The following is a 25,490-nucleotide window of genomic DNA, read 5'->3' as shown; positions in this document are numbered from 1 at the left end:
ATAGAATATGCATTTATCATGCAAGAGAGCCAATTACATTAAAGGGAATGGGCAAAGTTTTCATATTGACATTTAAGGTGTGTTGATTGATTCACAACATCAACTCATACATTAAGAAACATGCAAAAAAACATCCACCTTAAAAGTTGCCGGTGGCTTAGATTTGTATTTTCAGCCAGTTCTTATTATAAGCTTCCCTTTACTGCATTGTTACATCTGACTCTAACTAAAGGTTTGGATGTTTAGAATGAATTCTATCCCGTTCATCTGCTCAATCTTACATTACAAAACACTTAAAAGTAATACTTCCAACTTCTGCTGTGGTGAAATAATCCCTTTGTGATGCTGGAGCAGAATTTATTTAACTATCACTCCGGTCAAAACGGCATAATCTGAATTCTAGAGTTTCCACAAGTATTTAATCCAAAATCCAGATTCTGTCATTCAGTTTCCAGCTTTCTGTTTTATTTAGAAACAAATCACCGAAGGAAGTCAGAGACGCCCGTCCCCGACACCTCTCTCTGCACCTGATAATGAAGTAAAATCAAAAGCATGAAGCTCTACTCTCTGCATCTCCTTGTGTCACATGCAGCGTTGCATATTAGACGAATACATGGAAATAACACATCATTATCAGACTGCAGATTCAAAATGGTCTGCCGCACCACGCTCCTGGTTCACCCGGAGACCCCGTCGTGTCCAGTCCACTCACTGATGGATAACAACTCGAGCAGCTCACGGGCTCAGTGACATAAATAGACGGGACCGTCGAGCCCCCCTGTGAGACTTTACGGAGGGAAACACTTGCCAGGTAATGTAATCCCCCTCCCTTCCACTCTGTGCCTCTGCTCACTGAAGTCTACGGCGTCATTACCATAACTGCCTTTGTTCTTCAATCAACCTTTAAAAAGATGGATCACACTGTATTTACACTACACTGTGTGTGTGTGTGTGTGTGTGTGTGTGTGTGTGTGTGTGTGTGTGTGTGTGTGTGTGTGTGTGTTCATGTATGTCTTTATGTAGCTGTTTTGACACAAGGCAACGTTGAGGCTATGAAAATGCTATAATGTTGTGAATTATAGCACAAAGCAATAATCTGTAAGTGCTAATGTCTTTGAACCTTCTAGGTCACACATGCACTTAATATGATTTATGTTGTACGGGAGACTATAGGGACATAAAGCCGAACAGAGATATTGGTTCTCTCACACACACACACACACACACACACACACACACACACACACACACACACACACACACACACACACACACACAGACACACAGACACACACACACACTTCAGTCAATGTGTAAAATCATATACGATGACCTCTGAACTCCGTCTGTGTCAGTGTGTGAGTGATTCCATCGCCTCGTTTTTTTATTTTTTATTTGGAGGTCTAACCTTCTTTTTAAAAGGCCAAATTTTACATTTTCCACCTAAAGTGAACAAGCAGGACATGTGAAATAGTCCACACGCATTCATCACCCGCTGTCTCTCACAGAGACACATAATCAATCAAACAGCCAGTGGGCTTCACTGACAGACTGCAAACCCCATGATTCAAATTTATAAGAGCGCCGTTATCCTGTCTGCACCACATGCAATCAATACTATACAGTAATAAGGTGCTAGTATTTGTATGATAATTACATTTTCTGATTTTTGACAGTCCTTGAGAGAATCATGTGATGACGAACTCTTCCATCAGGAAAAACAACCTAATCCAAGCTTAAGTGATATTCCTTAAAAATCCCTTTATTCTATAGAACTAGATTCTTGTAATACTGCATTTGTTGCAAACTATTTACATTTTCAAATACAGACAATACAGGTAATCCCTCAGTGTTGTTTTTGGTCTTTATGTGGGATTTGTGGACAATAACAAAGAGAAAATGTTGAGCCATATTTTTTATATCTGTTGTTTTAATGTTTACTGTCCTCAATCACTTTGAAGTGAAATTCATGTTTGTGTTTCGGTCTTTTTATGGCATATATGTTGACGCATCATGAGCTCTGTCGCCTCTGTGACTTGGCAGCTGCAGCATGAGAACAGTGTCGGTGTCATTTTTTTGTACGAGTGATGATATGCTAATTCTGCAGGGTCTTGCTGTTTGAAGACAAAAAAAAGAAAAAACACAAATCTGAATGATAATTTGTTCTGAAAACGGTTTCTGCAGCGCACACAAGGACGCCGTAGCAATCGTGCTCGTACTGTGAGACAAATTTGGACACTTTCACACACAGATTGAAAAATGAATCTACTCTGGCACAACTCCTGCACCTTGACCTTGAGCTGTACCTGACGAAGTTAAATGAGGCTGAGACCACACACACACGCCACAGGCTGGAGGCACAGTACATCACAGCAGAATTTCAATGGCAGAAAAAGCTGCAAGCAGAAACCTTAATCCCTGAAAGTCAACCATGCATGCACAAACTGGATGGCTGAATGCCAAACAAGCAAGACGCCTTGAGGACTGGCAGGGCTGGTGTGTGTGTGTGTGTGTGTGTGTGTGTGTGTGTGTGTGTGTGTGTGTGTGTGTGTGTGTGTGTGTGTGTGTGTGTGTGCCCAGATGGTGAGGTGGGGCTGCTCTGAGCCCCGTGACTCACCTCAACCCACCACCACAGATCCAAAAGAAACGGAGGGATTGACAGCCGCACCTCTCCTTTTATCAAATCCCTGACACCACTAGACAGCAGCGCTAATACGACATGATTACTGTCTTCATTAATATGATTTAATATGATCTGGCTTTGATAACCACGCTTGATGGAGAGAGACGGATCTGCAGGGGTTCCTTTTAAAAAACTATCATGAACTGCTATCAGTTAGATCCATCATGTCTTATCACGAGTGTGTGAGTGGAAACACTCTCCTGCAGGTGGTTTACCTTGATCAGCAGGCGGATTGTTCCCGAGGCCGTGTGGGAAATGTAGTACCAGAAGGAGAGCTTGCAGATGGCGCTCGACTCCTTCCACACTGAGCTCCGAATGTGAGCCTTATCGCCTTTGAGTCCCACCGGCATAGCTTCCAGATAGAGGAAATGACCTAAAGAACGAAAATAAAGAAAAGGCAGTGATGGAGGAGAAGGGCAGCGATCGAGGGAGACGAGTACTAGATAACCATCTCTGTAGGACCAGCTCTTGCAGCCAGTGACAAATTACAGCACCGTCGCTACCGTTGTGGTCAAGGAGTAATCGCTGACACATCCGCTTATATCTCACTGCCTTTCCGACACCCGGGGAGCAAAAAAGCTTCTCAGTCGAGTCAAGCTCATAAAGAAAGAAACCCGGTGATGGTTGAATGCAGAAAGTGCATCTGTGCATTCATGTGTCTTTCTATGCGGCAATTATTTTCTACATTACTAATATTTTCAGAAAGCTTTTTATAATTATAACTTTCAGGACTGAGTGTAAACATCGCACAAGATTCCAATATAAAGTTCTAATCCTTCAGATCTTCATGAAATCAAACCCGGTTTTATTCATGGTCTGCATTTCTTCAGCGCTAACTACCTCCCTTGTTTTAATTGTTAGTGGTGGTGTCCGCCATTGCCGCTCTGTATTCAGGATGCTTCTCACGAAAAGCGTGGTTCACAGGAAGCGAGGCGCGCATGTAATGCAGCATTTCTGTTTTTTAATGACGCCTCGTTGATATCAGCCTCACTGTTCACGCTCACGCTGCCGCATCACAGAGGCATCGACTTTAAGATGATCGGGGGAAGCACCTCCATACGTTGTGTGAGTACATGCGTGTTCATTTATTCATGCCTATCACTTTTTACCACGCACACTGTATAATGGAATTACAGCCCTAGACGCCCCGCATCAATCACCTAGAGGCTCACCTGCTGCTGTACATTGATTTAGTCATGAATTAAACATCGTGGAGAGATACCGCAGCATTTCAGGTTTAACAAATACGATTTTTTTTAAATCAGCTGTTTTATTCCCTCTGATTATACAAAACCACCCAGAAGTGAAGGTGCACTTCAATTACACGATGGAAATCCGAAGAGGACGCTAGAACAGGAAGGAACTTAATTTTAATGAGACATTTAGAGGATTTTCAAACTTTTAAATGAGTTGACGGTTTAAAGTGTGTATGGACGACGCACATAAAGCGCCAAGGCAAATTGTGAGCACGTACCACTTTCATCCATCAACGTGTGATCGTATGGAGGCCGTATGCTTTTCTCGGATCCCGTCCCCAGCACCCAATCAAAGTTATCGGCCAGGGAGCTCATCCAGCCACAGCGGCTGTTCTCAAAGGAGCAGGAAGTCCCACAATCCTTTTCGTCAGTGGCATCGCCACAGTCGTCTGTGAAGTCACAGCTCTGCCCTGGAGTGAAACACCGGCCGTTTTCACAAGGCAGGGAGCCTGAAGGACAGGAGCCTGGAGATGAGACACACACATAGAATATCATTCAGACTGACGGTAGAACAGGGACAGCTACAGACTGGTCATGTCTGTTTCCTAATATGTAAAGGAAAGTGTTTCCCAGCAAGGACATGGTCTTATTCTATCTACTGTGTGCTCCACCAAACTTAACAGCACCCCAAGACTTCAGTCATAACTTCAGAGCACAAGAAGTCAACTGAAGAGTGGCGGAGACCATCTGCATGCAGCATCAGTGTCTCTTTAAGAAGCTTAGGAAGACAAGGACGCATGGGGACAAATCAGGGAATCATAGGGCGGCGGTGCTGCAGGAGGCTGTAATCTGCTTCGTTTGGCGCCAGGAACTCCAGCGGTGTCGGTGCGTGGTTTTGGGGAGTGTTAGAAAGGGAGATGAGGCGTGATGGAGAGGGCTGGTCCCTGTAAGTAAAAGGAGAGAAAGGAGTAGAAGTCCCTCCTGATCCTTTGTTCTTCTTCGGATGCACAGGACCAGAAGCGATGAGCCCCAACAAAAGGCACATAGGAAGCCAGGAAGCCACGGCTCCCGACTGTGAAGCCGAGCTGCCTCACCACCTGATGCGCAGCATGCCGCTGGATTCATTTACAGAACAGTGAATGGTTGGAGCTAATAGTTTGCCCACAACAGCCTAAATCTCTTTAGATGTGCGGTTCTTCACCTAACTGTACTCATTTGTCCTCATTCACTCCAGTGCACATCTAGTTACATGGATAGCTCTGTGGCTCTGCATTGCTGTGTGTAATGTGACCCACTGTCCTCATGTACAGTCATGGTCAGTCCCCTGGTTGGCACACTGCCCCCTGGTGCACGGACGTTACCCCGGATCAACCGGGGTTGATTTTAATCAATTCTTACTCCTGGGATTAAAAGTCTGACGTCTAATGTGAAGGCTGCTGTCCGCTCGGGCCAACGAAAGGTGCCACGTGCTCCATTGTATTGTCCATGTTTTATATTTCTAATCTTTTAATAACGTATAAATAAAACTGAAGCTTCATCATCATCATCATTTGTCCTGCTCCATGACATACAGACACACAGACACACAGTGACAGCATCAAAACCACAGTACGTCCGATAAGTCATTAAATTAAAAGCTGTCAAATTGAAGATTAAATTAAAATTCATGATATCAAAGGCCACTGACGATAAGAGAGAACAAGTCTAGTTACTGGTCTAAGTGATTGCTGGCTTCCTTTATCTGGTGTAATGATGTTACGACAGTATCAGTTTACTATCGCGGCCATTAATTCAATTCCATGTTTCAGCAATGACAACATAGTTTGTAGGTGTTTCTAATATTCTGCCGGCTTCGTAAAGGTAGATTTCATGGCAGGGCCGTTGTATTGGACTGCATTACATTGTACAGCTGTGCCCAATAAAGTGTCTGTTACTGCGTACAGTAAATATTCCTCAAGCCGTTCTTCAGACGGGACGTTTACTGAGAGAACCACGTGCGAAGAGAATAGAAGCCTTAATTAATGAGCATCGTGAGCACGACGGACGTCTGTCCATGTCTCTGGCAGTGAATGTAACGCTACCGTCTCATCACTTTCATTATTCATTAGGTAAAGATTTCTGCTGCTGCCCAGTTCATAAAGGCCGACAGTGCTCTGGCAGAGACTGGCAAGAATTTAAATTGGGACAATTTGCTCACGTTCTTCTTATATTTATTCATGCAGTTGGTAGACACACATGCATACATAGTCTCTGAAGGTGCTAAACCTATATTGACAGCGCATAGTTCAAATTGTTTGCAGGTATCCTACAATTTTGTAGACACACACGATGCGTTGTGTCTCACCATTCCATCATATAATAAGTATCACAGAATGAAGCAGCGGAGGGAAATGCCCCTGAGGCGCTTCGGTTTATAATTACAGCTCCTGCTGTCTCTGGTCTCATCGAGACGTTGAGGAGACGCTCCTCTCTCGCCCGCCACGAGCTTCACTGTCAGGACGGCGGTGCTGCTCCCCGTCTGAACCTTCAAGGAACACTACGCTCACACAGACTCTCATCCCTCTCTATTTCCATCTCGCATTATTTGCTCTGCTTTTACTTGCTCTGAAAATTACCCTGTCATGTTTTGAAAAAAAAAAAAAAGGGATATTTCTTCTTTCTGGTATTTCTCAACCTATACAATCTTTATGACAGCTTGCTATATATATATATATATATATATATATATATATATATATATATAAACACACACACACCCCTATATATCACCTCCTTCAATAGGATGGAGGTAAATTAAACTTAACAGTAGCATCTCTTTTCAATGAGGGACTATTTCTTCAGTAGAAAGTAGCTCCACATATCACAGTAAAGTCTGTAGATTATTCAGAGCACTGCTGCTGAATCCTTGAGTGAATTTAGTTTTTTTTTTAACAGCATCACAAACAACACTGCATTCACCTCCACTGTGTTTAAGTGTTAACACCAATATCAACACTCTGCTCAAGACAGGAATCTCATCTGAGCATCCTTTTGATTCCTCAGAGTCACGGTGAAGGCTTCAAGAAGAGCAACAGAGAAATATTAATAAAACAGCAATACCAGTGAAGCTTCATTAGCACGCAGACCTGCGTTAAATCTAAGCGAGGTCGCGCTACTTCAGAGCTCTACAGTGACTCTGTGGGGTCCAGCTATTCACCGTGAGCACTTATACTGACGCATGCAAAGAGACAACGAGACGGGGAGACGTGTAAGAGAAAGAGACAACTGTAAGGTTAGGAATAAATAAATGAATACATGAATACATCACACTTCTACTGCCAGACAGAAGCCTTCTTCAGCTCATCTCAAAAAGACAAGGAGACTCCTGCAGAGACCACACAGCTTCACTGTTTCTGAGCACCGACGATACAGAAACGCTCTCTTCTCCCAGACATCCGATACAAAAGACAAGCAATATAATTAATAGGCCAATTACAGCCGCGGTAACAATGGCAATAAATCAGCTCTTGATCATTTCTTTGGCCTCTTAAAGGGTTCCCTCTTAAAGAATGTAAAGGATGCAGACAAACTACTAATAGATGAATAGTTAGCAGGTCTGAGATAAAGAGATCAATTTACTCAGTGTTAAGACAGACGGTGACTAACGGGACCTCAGCATGTTTCAGAGCCTTTGAGTTCTTATATGTCAGCAGCCAATAATCCTCTTATTGCTCATTTAACAGCACACTATCATAGCGAAAGTCATCAAAATTGCAATTATCTACATTTTAGTAACGCAATATCTTTCCTAAATCAGATAAATAATCTAATTTTGGCACATGGGGCTCCACATCTGTGTTCTCCAATCGCTGCAAGACATTTTTACATTTTTAAATATTCTCATGTCGGAAAAAACAGTCCTGAAGCGATACAGTTGTACAGTTATTTACTAAAAGCACTGCCCTCCCAGCACTCTCCTTGTCACAATAGATTTAAAAAGCTGTAATTGACTGCCTAGTTCTTTTAGGATCGATAATAAAAACCAATGTACCAGCTACACAACGGCCTTCATCTGGGCTCTGGTCCTTTGCAGAAACATACCAGCCTTCTATTAAAGCTCCAGTACGAACAAGCCAGGCTCTTTACTTGAGTGTATATGGTGAGGTCACCATTGGTATCTAGCATACTACAGTCTCATGTGGCTTCATAGGGCAGCCCACACCAACAACAGTTTCTGATCCAGCTCTAACTAAACAAGGAACAGCCACGATAGTGCATTGTACAACTATCTAGTTTAGATCCGAGAGGCCGAGAGGCTGCAGCAGCATTAGCTGAGCAAGAGGACGTGGCTGGCGGGAACCCACCGGGCGTCAGAAGCTCACACGCAATGCATCTTGGTACATGTAGGCACCGCCGGAACTCCTCCGTAAGCAGGAGAGCTCGGCTTTCTCGGTCGATAGACATTGAGGAATTTATTGCTTAAATCTACATTGATTTTCCAACAACACGGATTGGAGATCCACATAAAATGTAATGAATTTTCCCTTTAACTGATCACTGAAGTTATTACAAATCAATACGAATAGCTGAACCAAACGGTGGTAATGGTAATTCATCCAATAGTTGTTGAATATTTCACTTAAAAATTAAAATGTTAACCTCATGGTGGCGTTAAAGGAAAAGAACCGGGGTCACCATGAGTTCATCTTCTGGGGACCATGACTGTCAAAGATTTAATAGCAAACCATTTGATAGTTGTTGAGATACTTTAGTCCAAACCACAGTGGTGGACCACAGTGACAATGCGTTCTTGTAGAATGAAGAACTATTTTGAAAGGCGATTCAAAGAGACAGCAGGATTAAAGTAAATCAAATTTAGTTATAATGTGATGGATGAAAGTCCTGATAACAGTATCAAAGAGGAGGAGGTGGGATTCGGTGGGGGAACACAGCTGGGGCAGAGGAAAGACTCAGCTCCTCATACATAAAACAATGGAGACAGAGGAGAGCGTCTACCTGCAGGAGGCGGAGGAGTGTCGTCCTCTACTCTGGCTGAGAAAGCGAGCAGACACCCTGGAGAGAAAGTGATGTCATCCAGGCAGATGTCACCCTTGGAGCTTCGGCCCACCTTGCCCTCGAACACGACCTGAAAGTCCCCGTCATGGCTCAGCGGGATCTCCCTCATCTGCCAGTAGTTGCCCTGATCTCCCGTCAGGTTCATTAAGAGATGAAGACGCCCTTCGCTTTTGCTGAGCACGCTGAGGGTCCCGATGCCGTCCCCAGACATGTGGAAATAGAAACGCATCTGCACCAAGGAGGGAAAATGAGAAATGTGTCAAAATGAGTGTGCAGATGTGAATGATACTTTTCAATTTGTTCTCAGTACAACAGAGTAGGAAGATTACATAACAGCTGATTTTCACAGACACATATTTGAAGAAAAATATGCAATAAAAATGTTGAAAAAGTCTGAGTTACAGGCACATTACACATTATTACTGACTACTACATAGACGCTTGTCTGGCACTCTGACACTGCTTTCTTTTCCATTATCTTTTTCACTTTCCTCTCTCTACAATAACTATTACTCCTCATGGCAGAATATGGAAAGAAACCAAAATTACCTTTCTACAGAAAGGTAATTAAGCGTTAGTGTAGTTACTGGATCGATGCTCTTTTTCCTTTCAGTCCTTGTTTTATTAAAGATTGCCGATACAGCGTCTCTGTCCATCACACAGAACTGAGACACTGATGCGTTTTGTAGGCTCTCTCTACAGATGGAGGCTACTACACCCTCCATCTCTGGAGAGATTGCCCGTCCTTCTTCTCTCCTTCTCCCCTGCACAGCCCTCCCTTCAGTTTAATTGGTGCCTTTTTCGCTGACTGTGTGACTGATTGACAGGTCAGAAGTGGGATAAGATAGACCCGACGCGCAGAGCAAACCGAGCAGTCAATCAAGACATCGCTCATCGTAGAGCTGACAGATGGGAGGACGTACACACAGACACACTAGGAAGTGCACCAGCACATGCCCTCGATTTGCGATTGCTTGCTAAGCTGCAAACACAATTTCAACTGCAAGCTTAACGGAATATTTCAACATCGTGAAACTAATTTGCTTTCTTGCCGAGAGTTAGATTAGAGCATCAATACCGCTCTCCTGTACGTCTGCTAAATACGCGGCTACAGCCAGCAGCTTAGTTTACATAAACTGTACACAAAGAAACATAAACACGTTATTCATTTTGCTTGTTTAATGGTCCAGCACATATCCACCTGAAAACACAACTTGTTTTCTAACTTTGGTTTTGTACGGATTGAATATAATTAAATTAAAAGTCAGAGTGTTTATTGCCTTTGGACGGAGCCAGGCTAGCTGTTTCTGCCGTATGCTAAGCTAAGCTAACGTTTACAGCACATATTTAACAGTACATATATGTACATATACCAAAAAATTTTGAATTCAGCTCTTCATGTTCATTTTCTTATGGAAGAATACATTTCTGGTGAAATGGATAGAAATGGTCAATGTTGCTTTTTGTTATTTCCTAAACTAAAATTATATTCCAAATTGCATCTATGAGGTTTACAGCTGATTGCAACACCGTTTCTGCCGCTTCTTTAGTCCTAAGGACACTTAATAACATAAATATATAATGTAAAAATATGCAGCATCTTCAGTATGTAGTTAAAACATGCCACACAGAGTGACAAATATACGTTTTTGCCCCTTTAAAATGGAAAGAACTGCAATAAACTTTCAAATTAGATCCACAGAATGTGGACCATCTGTGCAAAAATAAGTTGTTTGATTGATCATCCTGTAGTTAAACTCATAATAACTAATCCAACTTGTTTTCCAGTTTACAGAATGAAGTCAAAAGAAGCATCTGTCTCTAGTGTAGTCTTGTTGCTGCCTTTGGACCTCTGCCTCACCTTGCACTGAGAGCTCCTGCGGCTCAGTAAGGGTCCCGATATGCGGGCGGCGTCTCCGGCTGCCTGGGGGAAGGAGCTCTCCAGGTAGAGGTAGTGCCCCGAGGGGTCTCTCAAGGTGTGGTCACTTGATGGCCCGGTGCCAACTGTGGGGGTGCCGCCCGCTTTGATCAGCCAATCAAAGTCATCCTGTCGGCACTGACGCCAGGAACAGAGGTCGAACTCAAAGCTGCAGCGCCCATTGAAGCCCACTGAAAGACAGCAATGAAAAGTTAGATCCATCCAGGCTATCCATTCATCTGAAATCGTCTTTTGCAGGGTGTCACGAGTCAGACATGAGAGGAGGCCTCACTGCAGATGTGGACGTCCTCGTCAGAGTTGTCCCCGCAGTGGTTGATGAAGTCACACAGGTTGTCCTGAGGGATGCAGTGGCTATTAGCGCAGGCGTACTGCTCAGGTGTACACGGCTGGTCTGAAGGAAGAGGAGGGGCGCAGTGCAGGAAGCCGACGTCATCTATCACCACATCGCCCATGTAGCTGATCCCCCGCTTCGCCCTGAACACCACCTGACAAAGAACAACAAAGCGGAGCTCTTAATCCAGTCTGTCACATCAACGTAATCACGTGTATTTTTAGACACCCGCGTTGACGCTTAACATCACAAGACAAGGCATCGAAACATAAGAGCCGATAGCTGCTGAGTGATGTTATTCTGCGGTCAGCTGATGCAGCTCTCAGAGAAAAGAAGAACAGACCACTTGGACTCATTGCTCCTCGGTGTGAAAAAAGGCCATTCCTTCAGCAGCAGATAACACCGTCAGCGCACATCTCACTATGTCCGGTCTGACAAAGGTCAACGTGCATCAGTTCAAATGTGCAAAAGCGCTCGGTGTTTGGCCAAAGAGATGACTGCTCCAATGCAATGACGCAGGACCTCGGTCTGCGTGGTCACACTGACCTAAAATCACCTCAGCAGGAAGGGATTGCAACTCTGATTACTGTCACACTCACAAGTTAAGACTCATTAGACTCAATCAATTCATTGATCATCAAGTCCGCGCATACAATTTAGTCTGCCATGACAGAAATTAGGCCAGTTATTGATGTGCGCACACACACAGTAACCTAAGAGGATGTCTCTCAGACTAAATGACAATAATCTGAATCGCATGTGTATAATTGTAAAAGCGATAAGTGTCTCTAATGATTTACAGACCTGGAAGTTGTTGGATAATCCCAAAAACACTTCTCCTCGTCTCCATTTGTTGCCCTGGGTGCCAGTCTGAGACCAAAGCTCTTGAGTGACGTTCCCATACTTCAACAGCACCTGCAAATATCATGAGAATAATAGACATGAGTCTTCTGATGAACCCGTTACGCTGATGAATACAGTATTTTTTTACTGGTCTTACTTGCAGTGATCCCACTGTGAATCCGCTCATGTGGTACCAAAAGACCAGGGTGCACTGGTGCCCAGTGGAGGAGATGACCGGCGTCTGGAGGTCTGTGGTTTGATCGTAGCCGCCGTTTGAACTGTCTGCACACATGTACCAACCCTCTGCACTGCCTCTATCAGAGGACACACAGAGAGCACACAACATCAGAATGATGTCCCCGACTTGTGAGTCCAACAGTGAATTTTGACATCAACTTTGAGTCTTTGTTGGGTTTGGTTTGTTGTACACCTGAGTGAAATTGGGTCATTGTTTTTATTTTCTTGTATATACGTATTAAACACTACTGCTCTGAGGGAGACCTCTGGACACTGATTACTTTTGAATATTCTCTAGTTCCAGCCTCTCAATTTCTGCGTCACCTTTTTTTAAATTCCCCCAAGAGCCGTGGCTCGCCTTGGGTTAAATAAGACGCAGCTTCCCCTCTCCATTTCACTCGGGACTTATCGATAGAGAGCGAGTCGAGGGTGTTGCAGGAGCGATGGAAGGAGAGTTTCAGCTAGAGGGCCTGAGGGAAGAAATGTCTGAAATCTAGTGGTCAAAGTGCCAATTTCTGCTCTAACTGGTGACTCAATAAAACAAGACAATCCGGTCGCTCTATCCACTAAAGATGTGCCATACTCACTCAGCTCACAGTACGCTTAGCTTTTAGTAAAGTAAGAAGCCATAAAGCCTACTCTTTACTTGTCTATAGATCGGTTGACTCTTTAGTCTACTTAGTTATCTCTTCTACAACAGTTGTGATCATTTTAGGGACATTTTGTTTATTCATTTTCATCATCCATTATTTTCCCGCATTAATCTTTCATCCCTTTGTCTATAAACTGTCAAACAAAAAGGTCCATTGTAATGTCCAAGAAGCTAAGATTGCCTTTTTCCAATTGCTTGTTTTATCCAAACAACTGTGTAAACTGTAGTTATTCAACTTATTTAAGATATTACAGTCACATGAATGGTTTTGGGGGTACTCACAGGGTGTGGTCATAAATAGGCCGGTGGTACTGCTCTCCATCATGGATGCTCTCCCCTTGGTCAGGTGACCAGCGAAACGCGTGGATCGGGACCAAAGAGGAGTCGACGCCGTTCCAACCGCAAGTATCGCCGCCTTCAAAATCGCACCGTTCCTTCACTGCGGAAAGAGAAACGTGAATAAGCACAAGAAGAAAACAATAAGACGCAGCACTGCAATTAAATCTTTTATTTTACCACAGTGTTCTTCATCTGAGCCATCGGAACAATCTTGCCTGAAGTCACACACTCTGCTGTTGGCAACACACTCCCCATGTGCCCCACATACGAACTCTCCATCGGGGCAGCTGTGGGGCTGAACTGTGGGGGCTGGAGTGGTCACTGTAGGGGTGGTGGTGTTCGCCGTGGGGAGCTCTCCTGGATCAAAGCACGGTTCAGACACAAAATCAACGGGTGGAATTTGAAAATAAGTAAACGCAGACATTGCCCTAAAAAGTTAAAATTTCCTGCTATGGCAGAGTCGTTTACCGTCATATGGGTCGCAGTCCAGGAAGGAAAGGTCATCAATGGCAATGTCCCCATTAAAATCATCTCCCACTGTACCTTCTATCAGAATCTGACAAAAGAGAAAAAAATAAACACAAAACAACGTCCGTTAACAATTTAAGATTGGGTTGCTCAAAAATGAGAAAATATGTTCTGCTGATAATGTTGTTGTTGTTGTACCCCACATATAAACAAACAGAATAAACAAAGAAAACCCGTTTGAAGTTTATTTGAAGCACCAGCAGCTTTTAGAAAGTCACATTAGCGTGATTCAAGCAGCAGTGTTTCGCAAACATGTTCTGAAATATTTTTCCAATAAGAAGACATTTCCACTTGCTACCTTGGCAAACAGCTTTGGAAACAATTTCATTAACTTTAATGCTTCTGAGCCCATTGCTGCTGTTTTTTTTTTTTACATGCACTTTTTGTGCATGAGATGTGGTTACACCGGCCATATTAAATCTTAAAATGGAAATTGAGAAGGAGTACATTGGTACAACTGACTATCTTGATATCAAATCATTCTACTGTGGGAGCAAACGCACCAGCCCCACTCTGAATTCAATTCATCAGTGTCTCTTCTATTTTTCATTTTTACCGTTTCTGCGGTCAATTAACTTGACTAACCGAGCTCCTGTTTTCAGTGATACAAAAGAGAAAAAGCCTTTAACTGCCTGTCAAATTACACTCACTCATGAGCAGTGACAGCAGAACATCCATCTTGGAGGGATCAATGTCGAGCAGTGAAGCTATTAAATACATCATCATGCAAAGCTGTAGTGCGCTCTTGAAAGCAGGCTCTTTACTTCAGCAGCGGGTCATTGTTGCCTGCTGGGGAACTGTTTAACTGTCGCACATGTCTGTCTTGGTTTACACAAGGGGAAGGATTGCAAAGGACTTAAAGCAGGATGTGATGTGACTCCAAGTGGTATTAGAGTAAACTACCCAGCAGTACATAATGAAATCAAAACTAGCTGCACCATTAGGATAATCAAAAAAGTCCTTTCCACCAAAATTAACATGCATATATAGATTTTTTTCAAACATTGGAAAAACCCTCAAAAAAGAGTTTTTGGATCAGTTTCTGGAGCATCAGTTACCTGGAAAGGCCGAGCGCTGCTGAGGAAGAGAGTCTTCCTGTGCCAGAGGTTTCCCTGCGCTCCGTATCGTACCCACAGCATGTGCCCGCGGCCCGAAGCCGCGGTCCTGAGGTACACGGCCAAGCAGAACACATGTGAGCCGAACATGTGGTAGTGGAAGCGGAAGACGCAGTGGGGGCGGGACCTGGACGCGCCTTTGCCGCGCTGGTGGGTGGGTTGGAAGACTCTGCTCAGCAACACGGCGGTGTCTTTGAACTCCTGGGGGACGGAGGACTCGATGTAGAGGTAGTGGCCGTAGCTGGTGCCCAGTGTGCGGTCCTTCCAGGGCCCCGTGTTGATGGTCGGAGTGGGGCCTTGGATGCGGGTCCAGTCAAACACATCTCCTCCGCTCCGTTCTTGTCTCCAGCTGCACAGCCCGTGTTCAAAGTCACACTGCAGCTCTGGAGCTGTGAGACGAGACAGGAAGTGAATGGACACTGGGGCCTTTGTTCCCAGAACAGTTATTTGACAACTATAATTACAATCGCTTAAGATTTAACAAAATAAGAATATTATAAAGATATCGCTTTTTTAAAATGATATCCTAGCATATCACATTGTCATAATTTCTTTTATAAAATGCCACAAATAATGAATGTAGTATGTCACATAAATGTCATAATGAAGTCATAGTACAGTATATCAAAAAATGTCATAAAAGAGTCGTTTTATAGTCTGCCATTAAGAATGCTCATAGCAAAGTGTATCATAGAAAATGTCAAACGTTAAGAGATTTAACAGTATATGAAATAGTTCAAATTAGCTCCACCTTCACCAGCTGCAACAATAAACTGCAACTTACACAACAATGCATCAGTAATAATAATCAAATTCATTTATAATAGTATAACAGCTACAGGGGATGTGATTCTTTAAGTACATTTTTATCGCACGCATTATTCTTACTCAACAAAACCTGACGCCTACATTACCCAAAATGCAACTCGTACACTAACAGTTCAGTCTAAATTTGGGGGCGTTACGCTTATATCAATCTGCAGAGGTCTGGTAAACTCACTTCTTTCTAATTCCACAGATTTATTTTTACTTTTTCAAACTTGTAGTTTTCAGCCCCTCAAGTGGTGCACTTGAGGCCATTCATTTTGATCTTTTTTCACTTGTTCAGTAGTACTCTAGACCTGTAAACAGACCCTGACGTGTAAAATCGGTGGAGTTCCTCTTTACTAAACGATCTAAGTATTTCTTTCAACACTGCATATTTGTAACCGGGAGAGACACTCACAACATCCGTCCTCGTCGGATCCGTCCCCACAGTCATCCACAAGGTCACAGAGCTGCAAGTGCTCCACGCACGCCTTAGTGTGCACGCAGTGGAAATGTGTGTGCGCGGGGCACTCCGCCACTGCAGGGGGCATTGAACAGCTCTTGAAGGTGATGTCGTCCAGGGCGGAGATCCCATCGAACACACCGAGGCTGATCTTAGCCAGAGCGATCTGGAAGGGCCGGGTGATGCGTCCCAGCTGTACGGTGACCTGGTTCCAGCGGGTTCCCTGGTCATATAAAGTCCTCCATATGACAGTTCTGTTTTGGACCCCGTTGATGCGAAGGTACATGTTTGCGGCCCCCACGGAGATACCCGAGTTATAATGCCTGAAGGGAAACGAGGTAGAGATGGAAGGTAAAGATTTTACTGACAATAATATTCAAACACAGCTATGTGTGCATTATACTTTTGAAATGATTTCCTCACACCAGATACTGTAAATCACGGATTCCTCTTGTGATGATGCATATGCTTGCAGGATTATTATACATGAGGGCTTTTGATTACTATGCAGAAAGAAAATTAAATGTATAAACCTCGATCCCCTCTCTGCCAGGAGTACCCCTCCAATCATCCAGTGGAAAAATAAAATCTGTCACTTGACATAAACTTCTAGGGGCCACAAAGCCGTCAACACATGATAGATTCAGATGCGTATCTTCTCATTGTGTTTGACTGTGAAATAAGAGATGCTGACAGAGCAGAGCTGAGACAGGTGAAATGATGGCAGAGGAAAAGGGAAAAAGATCAAGAAAAACACAAAGGAAGAGACACAGCAAGCGGGAAAAAGTCTGAAATTCCAGGTGGATCTAAATATTCCGGTTATGAAAACGAGTCATGTTGAACAACTTCATAGAGTGGAGGAGGAAGCTACACTGGGATTCTCACCAGAAGGTCATGGTACACCCGGATGCAGATTGTTTGAACCAGGGTCCTCTGAGAACAGCCGTTGGATAAAGACTGCTACTGTTCTTCAATATGAACATGAAGTGTCCTGCAATGAGTGAGGCAGCAATTACTATTCAAACCGTATCGGTGTCTACTTCATCATACACACACCCCCCACATTGCCACTAACGACTTGTTCCGCCAGACGGTGAATCGCCTTAGAAAAAGCTGAAACTGTTACGGGCGCAGAAAGAATATTCGACTTCCAACGCCTTCGCTCAGCGCTGTCGGTGCCAGATGGGTCAATTTCATCGTCTCGGACATATCTCAGCCTTTTAGTGCACAACAATGTCTGCCGAGTATATTAAGACTCACGGGACAGACAAAGCGTATCTGGTCGACCGCAGAGGACAATAGCGAGGCTCAGTGGTTAAGAGCCAGGCTGCAAATGCACAAACGGCTGCTCGGCGTAGCAGTGATGTGCAGCGGGCAATTTCACACCATGCTGGCTTCCCCTTCTTTTTGCACACATGAAAATCCACCTCCTTATAAACAAAAGGTGGGTTTAAAGTTTAAAGGCTGACAAAGTGCACACACACAACACTTTATGCCTTTTTAGGCTGATTATTCTAACTAGAAATGTATTGCCATAGAACCTACTATTAGCAGTAACTTAATCCTTAGCTCATAGGATTTAAATGTAACCTTCATATTTACACTGTGTGTGTATATAAGCTGTAACTTGCAACTGCCAAGTCAAACACAGCTTGAACGCCACCACATACCTGCACATTGTTTTGAATCTCTGAATAGTCACAGTCAGAAGCTCTCCCTGGGATATGTGTCACTTCACAAAGCTTGAAGCACACTTCTGAACCTCACAGAGCATCTTTTCACAACATGTTCACACAAACAAATGGTGCTGCTAAAAAAAAAAAAAACCCTGCATGTTATCAAGACAACTTACAACAAGATTCCTTGTTAGATCCTTAAGCCAGCCTAACAGTTACATGTTTTTGTGGGAGTGAGATGTGGAAAAGAGCCTGAGTATAAAGATGTGTGGTGAGGCATAATACACACAAATGTTGTGGAACATAAAACTGGGAAAAGACAAGCATAGCATTGTGTATTGCAGTGAATGGCTGGGTGTTAATATGCAGAATGGGTACAGCATATGTCGCTTTCTATTATTCAGATGGCTGAGAAAGCATTTCTCCATGAAGTGCTTATCTCCCAAAAACACACAGACGGTTTCCACAAAACCTTGATATGCTCTGTAGATAATGTTATATCTGACCAAACACCCGGACACAGTGAAATCATCTTATTGGCTCAAACTATTCATATTCTTATTCCAGTGACTGGCGATGGCGTTTGTCTCTGTACCCTCAGTGCTGTTGGTCGAGTGGTCCAGAGGTGGTGGGTGGTAGTCTGGAGGCACCTCCACAGAAGAGCCCCGGACCCAGTCAAAGCCATCGCCGAGGGTGAGCTCGTACCAGCCACAAGAACCGCCCTCAAAGTCACACTCTGAGGCTGCACGGGTAGAGAGAGAGAGAGAACGCGATTTAAATGAAGTTCAGTATTTTGTGTGGCACTGACTCAAAGCTCCAGAAAAGATAGTGTCGGACAATGTGGTGAGATTTCTACGTCAACTTCTGTTTCCCAGGTCAAGAATAAAGTGGGAATTTGTCTCGGTTTCTATACGAAAGGTACGATCTCTCGGTGACATGAAGGATCGAACTACGGCACAAAAAAAAGAAGTGTGTCAACCATCGTGAAACTAAAACAGGAAGAGGATAGTTCTTTTGCTTTCCCTGGTAGCTAGTCCCATTTAGCAAAGAGTATAAATGACTATCCACAACTCTTTTTTACAATGAAAGCAGCTTGATGACATCATTTATATAGAGACCCTGTGCTGTGGGTAGAAGACTGATTACTCTGAGCAGCATGAATGGGAATAAACTACAATATATATATATATATATATATATATATATATATATATATATATATATATATATATATATATATAGACATTAGAATAAATGTATTGCTTTTTCTCTGATGGTCTGAATGTGTTACTAGAAGTAGGCTCTGAGGAGGACTGAAAGCAATCTTTGTGACAGCGGTGCCAAGAATATGACCACTTTGAAACGCTGTGAGGAGGGAAAGTTTAAAGCTCGTCTTTTGCCACTTTAAGTAACAATGAGGACATTGTTTAAAGAAAAATTTGGAATGGGAATACAAACGTCGTCCTACAGTGGACCCTGTGGTGAGATTGTTTCGTCAACTATTTCTTGCACGAATCACACGTACGGATAGGACGTGGATTGTTTGAATGGGGTTCTTACGGCAGTTGGCCTCGTCCTCTCCTCGGGGACAGTGAGGGGTGAAGTCGCACACTTTGCTCTCGTTGATGCACTCCCCCCCGCCAAAGGCAACCAGCGAGGGAGGGCAGACAGCTGGAGGAGGTGCGCTGCTCTCTGCAACGGGAATCAAAAAGTTAAAGATTAATACAATTTCTATTATAGTATTCAGCACGAGTCCCTTTGATAACCGAGAGCTATGAAGTCAGATGAAGACCCCCCCCCCCCCACACACACACACACACACACACACACAGTTGTTATCACTGCCTCCTATCCAGTGATTCTATCATTAAAGAGCACTCATAATGAGACCAGGGTGGATTCATATAGATGAGCTCAGCTTCATCCAGAGAAGAGCAAGTGCACCAGCCGAGTTATGGAAGATTAGACTCAACTGTGAAGTAATAAGAGAATTTCAGTTATTTTGATCAATAGTACGTCCGAGACCCCATCTCGTAAATGAATGAACTCAATTTCATTCTGCTTATGAGTAGTATCGGAAACATAAAGTCAGAAATTCTCCGTTTTTTAAATTGCCTTTGGCCGGCTATTAAAAAGAAGTCTTTAAATGGTTTCTACTTAAGTTAACTGCAGTAACTTTCTGAACTTGGGCTGACACATGCTGGAAATTATGTGAGGTCACCGAGCTGCATTTACTTATAGAAAGAATGAAAGTTGCCCCACCCGACCAGATGCAAAGTATCGCAGAGTTGTAGCGGGTTCAAAGCAGTACTAACTGACTTTTCTGGACACCTTTGGGGCAATGGAACGTGCTGTAAAGTTGTCAACAAGCAAGCAAACAGTTGACTATTTCCTCATTCAGCATTTTTGTTAAACCTGGCCACCATTTACTTCAATGCATCAAGGTTTACTCCGTGTTCTGAGATCACAGTAGAGGCATGCCGGAGAAACAAGGATTGAAGAGTTATTGATAAAATGGTCATTTTAAGGGTGAAGCATTTCTTTTAAAAAAGGTACATTATTGAGAGTAGAGACAACAATAAGTGAGAATATCAATCAGGCATACGAAAGGATCGCCCTAATAAATTACACGGTGGCCAAAACGCAAAGTATGATTTGTGATAACAGGGTGTCAGACTCCGGATGAAAAAACTAATTTACATTAACACGTTTATGTTTTATTTTCACCCCACAGCCATTAAATTATAAGCCAATATTTAACACGTATAATGTTAATATATGTGACATGTGCATTTAATCTGATTTGATGTTGTGAAACCATAACTCAACAATATGCGCAAAATGTATCGGCTACGCAGTAGTTGGGGAAAAAGAGGACATGGTACCAGGTTTAATGCTTTTTATATGACGACATGAACCATGTTGTTTGAGGGATGGAGCATTCCACAAATCCTTGGCTTGGAGCAAAAGACGGAGCTTTTTGGTCAATTTTAACTGAACCTTGAGACGTTTCGTCCTATAGTCCGGTTGGTTTGCGGCGGTGTGACCGCTCATTTGATCTCTGGGGCACTCGGCCGCTCTGAACGTATCTATTTGAAAATATCGGAACTTTTCGTGACGTTACTGCAGAAAATGGAGGAGAAGCTTGTCTTAGCCATGTCTGTCTGTCCTGAGCGATCGCTATCATAACAAAGCCCGAAAAGACCGTTTTTTTGGGAGTAGATCGGTGGGGCGGACGCTGACTGTTGATGGTGAGTGTTGTGGGTTTTTGGGCCGTGCGCGTTCTCTCTGACGGATTGTCCTATATGGACACAGGCCGTCAGAGTGAGAGTGAACCGAAACAGTAAAGTTGTGAGGCAAAAAGAAGAAGGTGGAAGACGCTACAAAGAAACGCTGCATAGAACTGAGTGGAACAGCAAAGTCAGACCATAAATTCTTTGTAGGTTTGTCGCCAATACACCTTCCACATACACGTTGCCATATGATCTATTGTCAAACTAAAAGTATTGATTAAAGCTGCCACGTTAAGATATAGTTACAGAGAAATGTCTCTACTCTCTTCAGTTGAAGTGAGGCTGGACGTGTTGCCAATGAAGCAGCTCATGTTTGCTTTCTATACCGTACTGTGGGGGAGAAACTGGAAATGTTAGGCTCGCCGTATCTCAAACATCCTTGAAGAACTGTGGTGCTTAAGCTCAGACGGTTGACATCTAACTTAAATCTTTGACGTTAATTCAACATCTAGTGCTGCTCTGGCTCCACTCTACACCCCGACCTTGATGCTCTGCCAGAGAAAGACCTGATAAAGCTGAAGGCCACAGGTCATAGCATGGATGACACCATCAATAAAGCTCAACTCTTGTATTACAGACAAGAGAGCAACAACATCCTCTATAAGATGAATTATAGCAGCTGTAAAGATGCTATAGTTTGAGCTTGCTGATGAAATACCTGTTTATCACTAAGGCAACATGTAAAAATGATGTCCGGAATGCACGGAGGACAGTGCTTCATCAAACTCTCCCGGCCAAGATGTTCAGCTGCATCGTATTCATCACTGAGCTGCAGGCAGCGCATTACGACAGACATAAATAAGCCCGTACATTGTGGCGCTGACTGCCCAATGTTCAGTGCAGGGAAATGTGTTGTAAGCACTATTTTAATGATTCAGTTATTCTGTTATGACTCCCATCCATTGGTGTCTTCCCCCGTTATCAGCATTCAAAACAGGTTTGTGGTGGTCCGTTTACGTGCGGCGGTATTTTAAGAAAATGTCAAGGTCTGAACTCGTCCCTCGTCTATGTATGTTATTATGAGATGTTATTAACGGTAGCGGTACCAGGCCCGGTCACACAGCCGGGGCTGAAGGATAGGTCGTCGATGGCCAGGACCTCCGAGGCGTCGCTGTCGGCTGAGAGTTGCCCTCGAATCACCACCTGGTAGATCCACAGAAAGCATTCATTACATTAACACCGACACCGAGACTCTACAGTCTGTGCAGCTAATGCCATTAGCTTTGCAGGTATTTTGTCATTGGACAAATTGAAATATAATGGCTCTAGATGAAAAAACAGCCAATCACCAAAGTCATTACAATTCATCCTGAGAGGGACATTAACTTCCGTGACAAACCCCCCTAATAGTTGTTGAGATGTTTACAGCTACAGGGAGACGTTACCGTCACCAGAGCCAGAGCCACAAGGCTACAGTGGATAGCTATGGACATCGCATTCTCTCTGACTGTCACGCTGCTAATAATATCAAAGCTGCACTGATCAAAGTCCACAGAGCGGCTTTATCTACACCAGTGGAGTTTTATATCCCCCATGATTGTGTCATCACGGGGGGATGGGAGAGTGCACTCTCAAATACACAATTTTCATTGGTCACACTTGTCAGCTGGTGTTTGTTTCCTAAAATTGGACTGCGAGGCCATAAAAGTAATACAATTTGTAGGATGATAGCAATGACTGTGTGTATATATATATAACTGTTGATTTAGGATTTCACAGACAAAGCGGCGTGTTTATCTGATCCAGACAATGTGCCCTCAGGAAATCTTGGGTAGAAGCAGCCTTTCAAAGCCGTTAATAACATCATGTCATAGATTTGCTTTGTTTTTGTAGTATACTTTTTATATAGTGTTTCTACAACACAATTGGGGGTATTTAGGCAGGTGAAAAAGTGCAGATCGTTAAGTGAACCGACTCAAATTGAAATCCCCCCCAAAATGACTGTGTAAACAAAAACCCAATTAACTCAGATGCCTTTAAAACAGGAAATAGCTTAATGGAGGGGAGAGAGTGAACGCGAGCAGAGCGTTGACCTCCCTTTACCGCGTAATCAAACTGACAGATGGTGACGGCAGAGAGCAGGAGAAGTGTGAAACACCGACATTGTCTGAGGATGTACTGCAGGAAGGACACAAACAGATGGCCTCTGAAGGGTCCAGGTGGGTCAGTGCACCCTCACTGCACATAAACGCCTCTTGTTGTGCAGCTCATTTCTGCTGTGATGACTTCATCGGTTTCAATGAAACTTATAGTTTGTATCTCACACGGTATATCTTAACATGCAATAAAAATATTCATAAAACAGGAAATTCAATAAGGTTAAGAATGGGCGAAACATTCTGAATGTCACTGACCTGAAAACTGTGATTGCTGGAGAACGTAATCCCTGTCCACTGCCACATTTCCATCTGTGTTGGTGTGGAGTGTTTCCACACCTCTGTGCTCTGACCCAGCGAGGGAGTCTGAACCAGAACCCGAAGATCTCCATGTTGTGCCTCAACATGATGGTAGAAACTCATCTGTTGAATGAAAATGAAACGGAAGATATCACCAGTTGTTGTGAATGTGGTTGTTGATGGTTTTGTGTGCATGAAAACAGTTTGTTACCTGGCAAGTGTGACCGGGCAGGAAGACGGGACTGTTCAGGCCTGCAGTGGTTCTGTTTCCAGTGACGGGTGAAAGGGACAGGAAATGTGCTAAAGGAGAGGGAGAAGTGTGGGGCAGCATGCATGGACAAATATAAAGAAGATGAAGTACAAGGTTGTGCATTAAAGACGTATTTTCAGTGAGTCCCATATGACAGATGCTCCTACCTGATGTGTTGTTGGTGTGGTCTTGTTTGAGTCCCGGGACCTCCGTTGTTCTGGTCCATCCAGAGACCGTCTCTGAGCTCTGGATCAGGTCACAGAATCCCTCCTCAAAGTCACACCTCGTATATCTGGAGCCTTCAATACAAAATAAAAGAACGTCATTGCCATGAATCTGGTATTAAGTTGTGGGTTCTACTCACAATAGAGACTCGTCAACTCAGCAGAGCACAGAAACAAAGTCGATTCTCATTATAAGCATCTGAGTCATCTTTTTTCACTTCAAAAAGGGACCGCAAAGACAAAGTGAAAAGTATTTTAGAGGTACGCAGGGCAGATGTAAAGAAAGGAATATCCTCACAGAAGTTCTAATATTTGCCACAGACTTTATTTCAGACATCAAACCAAAAGCCCATTTAAAAAGATCTACTGAATTCGAGATGAGGAAGTTGAAAAAAATACCATTAAAAAGAGATAACTATATAGAAAAGACGTTGAATTGCTGTTGATTTCGTCATATTTCACTGTTTTTTGAGGCATTTTTAAGCTTGGATATATAATCTTACATGTTTGTGGTCAAAGTAAAATATAAGAAGAAGAGAAGGGTAGAAGAAGAGAAGTGTAGAAGAAGAGCAACGACAGAACAAGCATGAACCCGACCCGTGGGCTCTCGCACGCCCCCTTCAGTGAGGCAGAGGTAGTGTTTGCAGAAATTCATACAGAAATTCCATTTATAGCACAGATCAGTAGAGAAATATTCATATTTATTTTATTTTAGCATTATTAGTTTTTTACTTTTCATGATGACAGGTGAGGCTCTGCCTAAAATAAATGTTGTATCCACCCTGCACATCTTTGTTATAGAGAGGTGGTTCCCTCTCTATGTTGTCACTGACAATCCGCTAAAAATGTTGCTAAATTATAATATAATTAATAATTGTGACACTGTACATTTGTACTGCTTTACTCACAGTCTTCCTCGTCGCTGCCATCTCCACAGTCGTCAGTGAAGTCACACACACGGTCCTCAGGCACACACAGCCCCCGAGAGCAGCTAAACTCCTGCGATAAACAAGCTCCAACAGACACCAGAGAGGAGGCCAACAGCAGCCTCACCAAGGCCGGCGACGTCATCCGCCTGGTTATTGTCTGTCCTTTAACTACAACACCTTCTCCTAACTTCAAAGTAAAGCATTTTGTTGTCAGGACACGAGGACGGACGTCAGTCGACGTAGAGCTCTTCTTCACAGAGTACAGTTTGCTTGGATCTTGGAAGCTGTTAGCATGTTGTAAAGAGTCATAAATGGCTTTTATGGCTGTGGGACAATATGGGTCACTTTGCTGGTTAATGTGTTCATGCTAGCGGCTCTTTGAGGCTGAAAAGCTAACACACAGTGACGATGCTAACATGCTGCTGTGTAGCTGGTATAAAGTTTACCAGGTAGAACATACGAGTTAAGCAGGCCTACATTAGCTAATTGGCGCTTAACACTAATGGGAATGCATTCATTAGTTTCACTCAAAAC

The 25,490-nt window shown here is 43.4% G+C and overlaps 1 protein-coding gene across 2 annotated transcripts in view; it reads right to left on the bottom strand.

Annotated features, from left to right (window-relative positions):
• The window catches only part of malrd1 (MAM and LDL receptor class A domain containing 1), a 45,719-nt gene extending 20,495 nt beyond the window's left edge, over positions 1 to 25,224 (bottom strand). For both annotated transcript variants that reach the window (XM_068709937.1, XM_068709939.1), the window contains exons 1-20: positions 24,936 to 25,224; positions 23,971 to 24,102; positions 23,765 to 23,853; positions 23,512 to 23,676; positions 22,204 to 22,300; positions 19,425 to 19,556; positions 18,460 to 18,606; positions 17,074 to 17,179; positions 16,144 to 16,511; positions 14,862 to 15,307; positions 13,744 to 13,831; positions 13,453 to 13,632; positions 13,219 to 13,375; positions 12,205 to 12,361; positions 12,009 to 12,119; positions 11,145 to 11,358; positions 10,796 to 11,043; positions 8,875 to 9,163; positions 4,158 to 4,403; positions 2,899 to 3,056 (exon numbers count right to left, since the gene is read on the bottom strand). In XM_068709937.1, coding sequence (XP_068566038.1) covers positions 2,899 to 3,056; positions 4,158 to 4,403; positions 8,875 to 9,163; positions 10,796 to 11,043; positions 11,145 to 11,358; positions 12,009 to 12,119; positions 12,205 to 12,361; positions 13,219 to 13,375; positions 13,453 to 13,632; positions 13,744 to 13,831; positions 14,862 to 15,307; positions 16,144 to 16,511; positions 17,074 to 17,179; positions 18,460 to 18,606; positions 19,425 to 19,556; positions 22,204 to 22,300; positions 23,512 to 23,676; positions 23,765 to 23,853; positions 23,971 to 24,102; positions 24,936 to 25,098 — 3,693 coding nt within the window. In that variant the 5' untranslated portion in view covers positions 25,099 to 25,224. The remainder of the gene's footprint in view (positions 1 to 2,898; positions 3,057 to 4,157; positions 4,404 to 8,874; positions 9,164 to 10,795; positions 11,044 to 11,144; positions 11,359 to 12,008; positions 12,120 to 12,204; positions 12,362 to 13,218; positions 13,376 to 13,452; positions 13,633 to 13,743; positions 13,832 to 14,861; positions 15,308 to 16,143; positions 16,512 to 17,073; positions 17,180 to 18,459; positions 18,607 to 19,424; positions 19,557 to 22,203; positions 22,301 to 23,511; positions 23,677 to 23,764; positions 23,854 to 23,970; positions 24,103 to 24,935) is intronic.
• Positions 25,225 to 25,490: the final 266 nt, after the last annotated feature.

The sequence above is a fragment of the Cebidichthys violaceus genome, unplaced genomic scaffold (assembly GCF_023349555.1).
Source record: "Cebidichthys violaceus isolate CVI_PGR_0920_01 unplaced genomic scaffold, fCebVio1.0.p SCAF_15, whole genome shotgun sequence".
In the NCBI taxonomy this organism is placed as follows: Eukaryota; Metazoa; Chordata; class Actinopteri; order Perciformes; family Stichaeidae; genus Cebidichthys; species Cebidichthys violaceus.
This window is presented reverse-complemented; position numbering and strand designations above follow the sequence as displayed.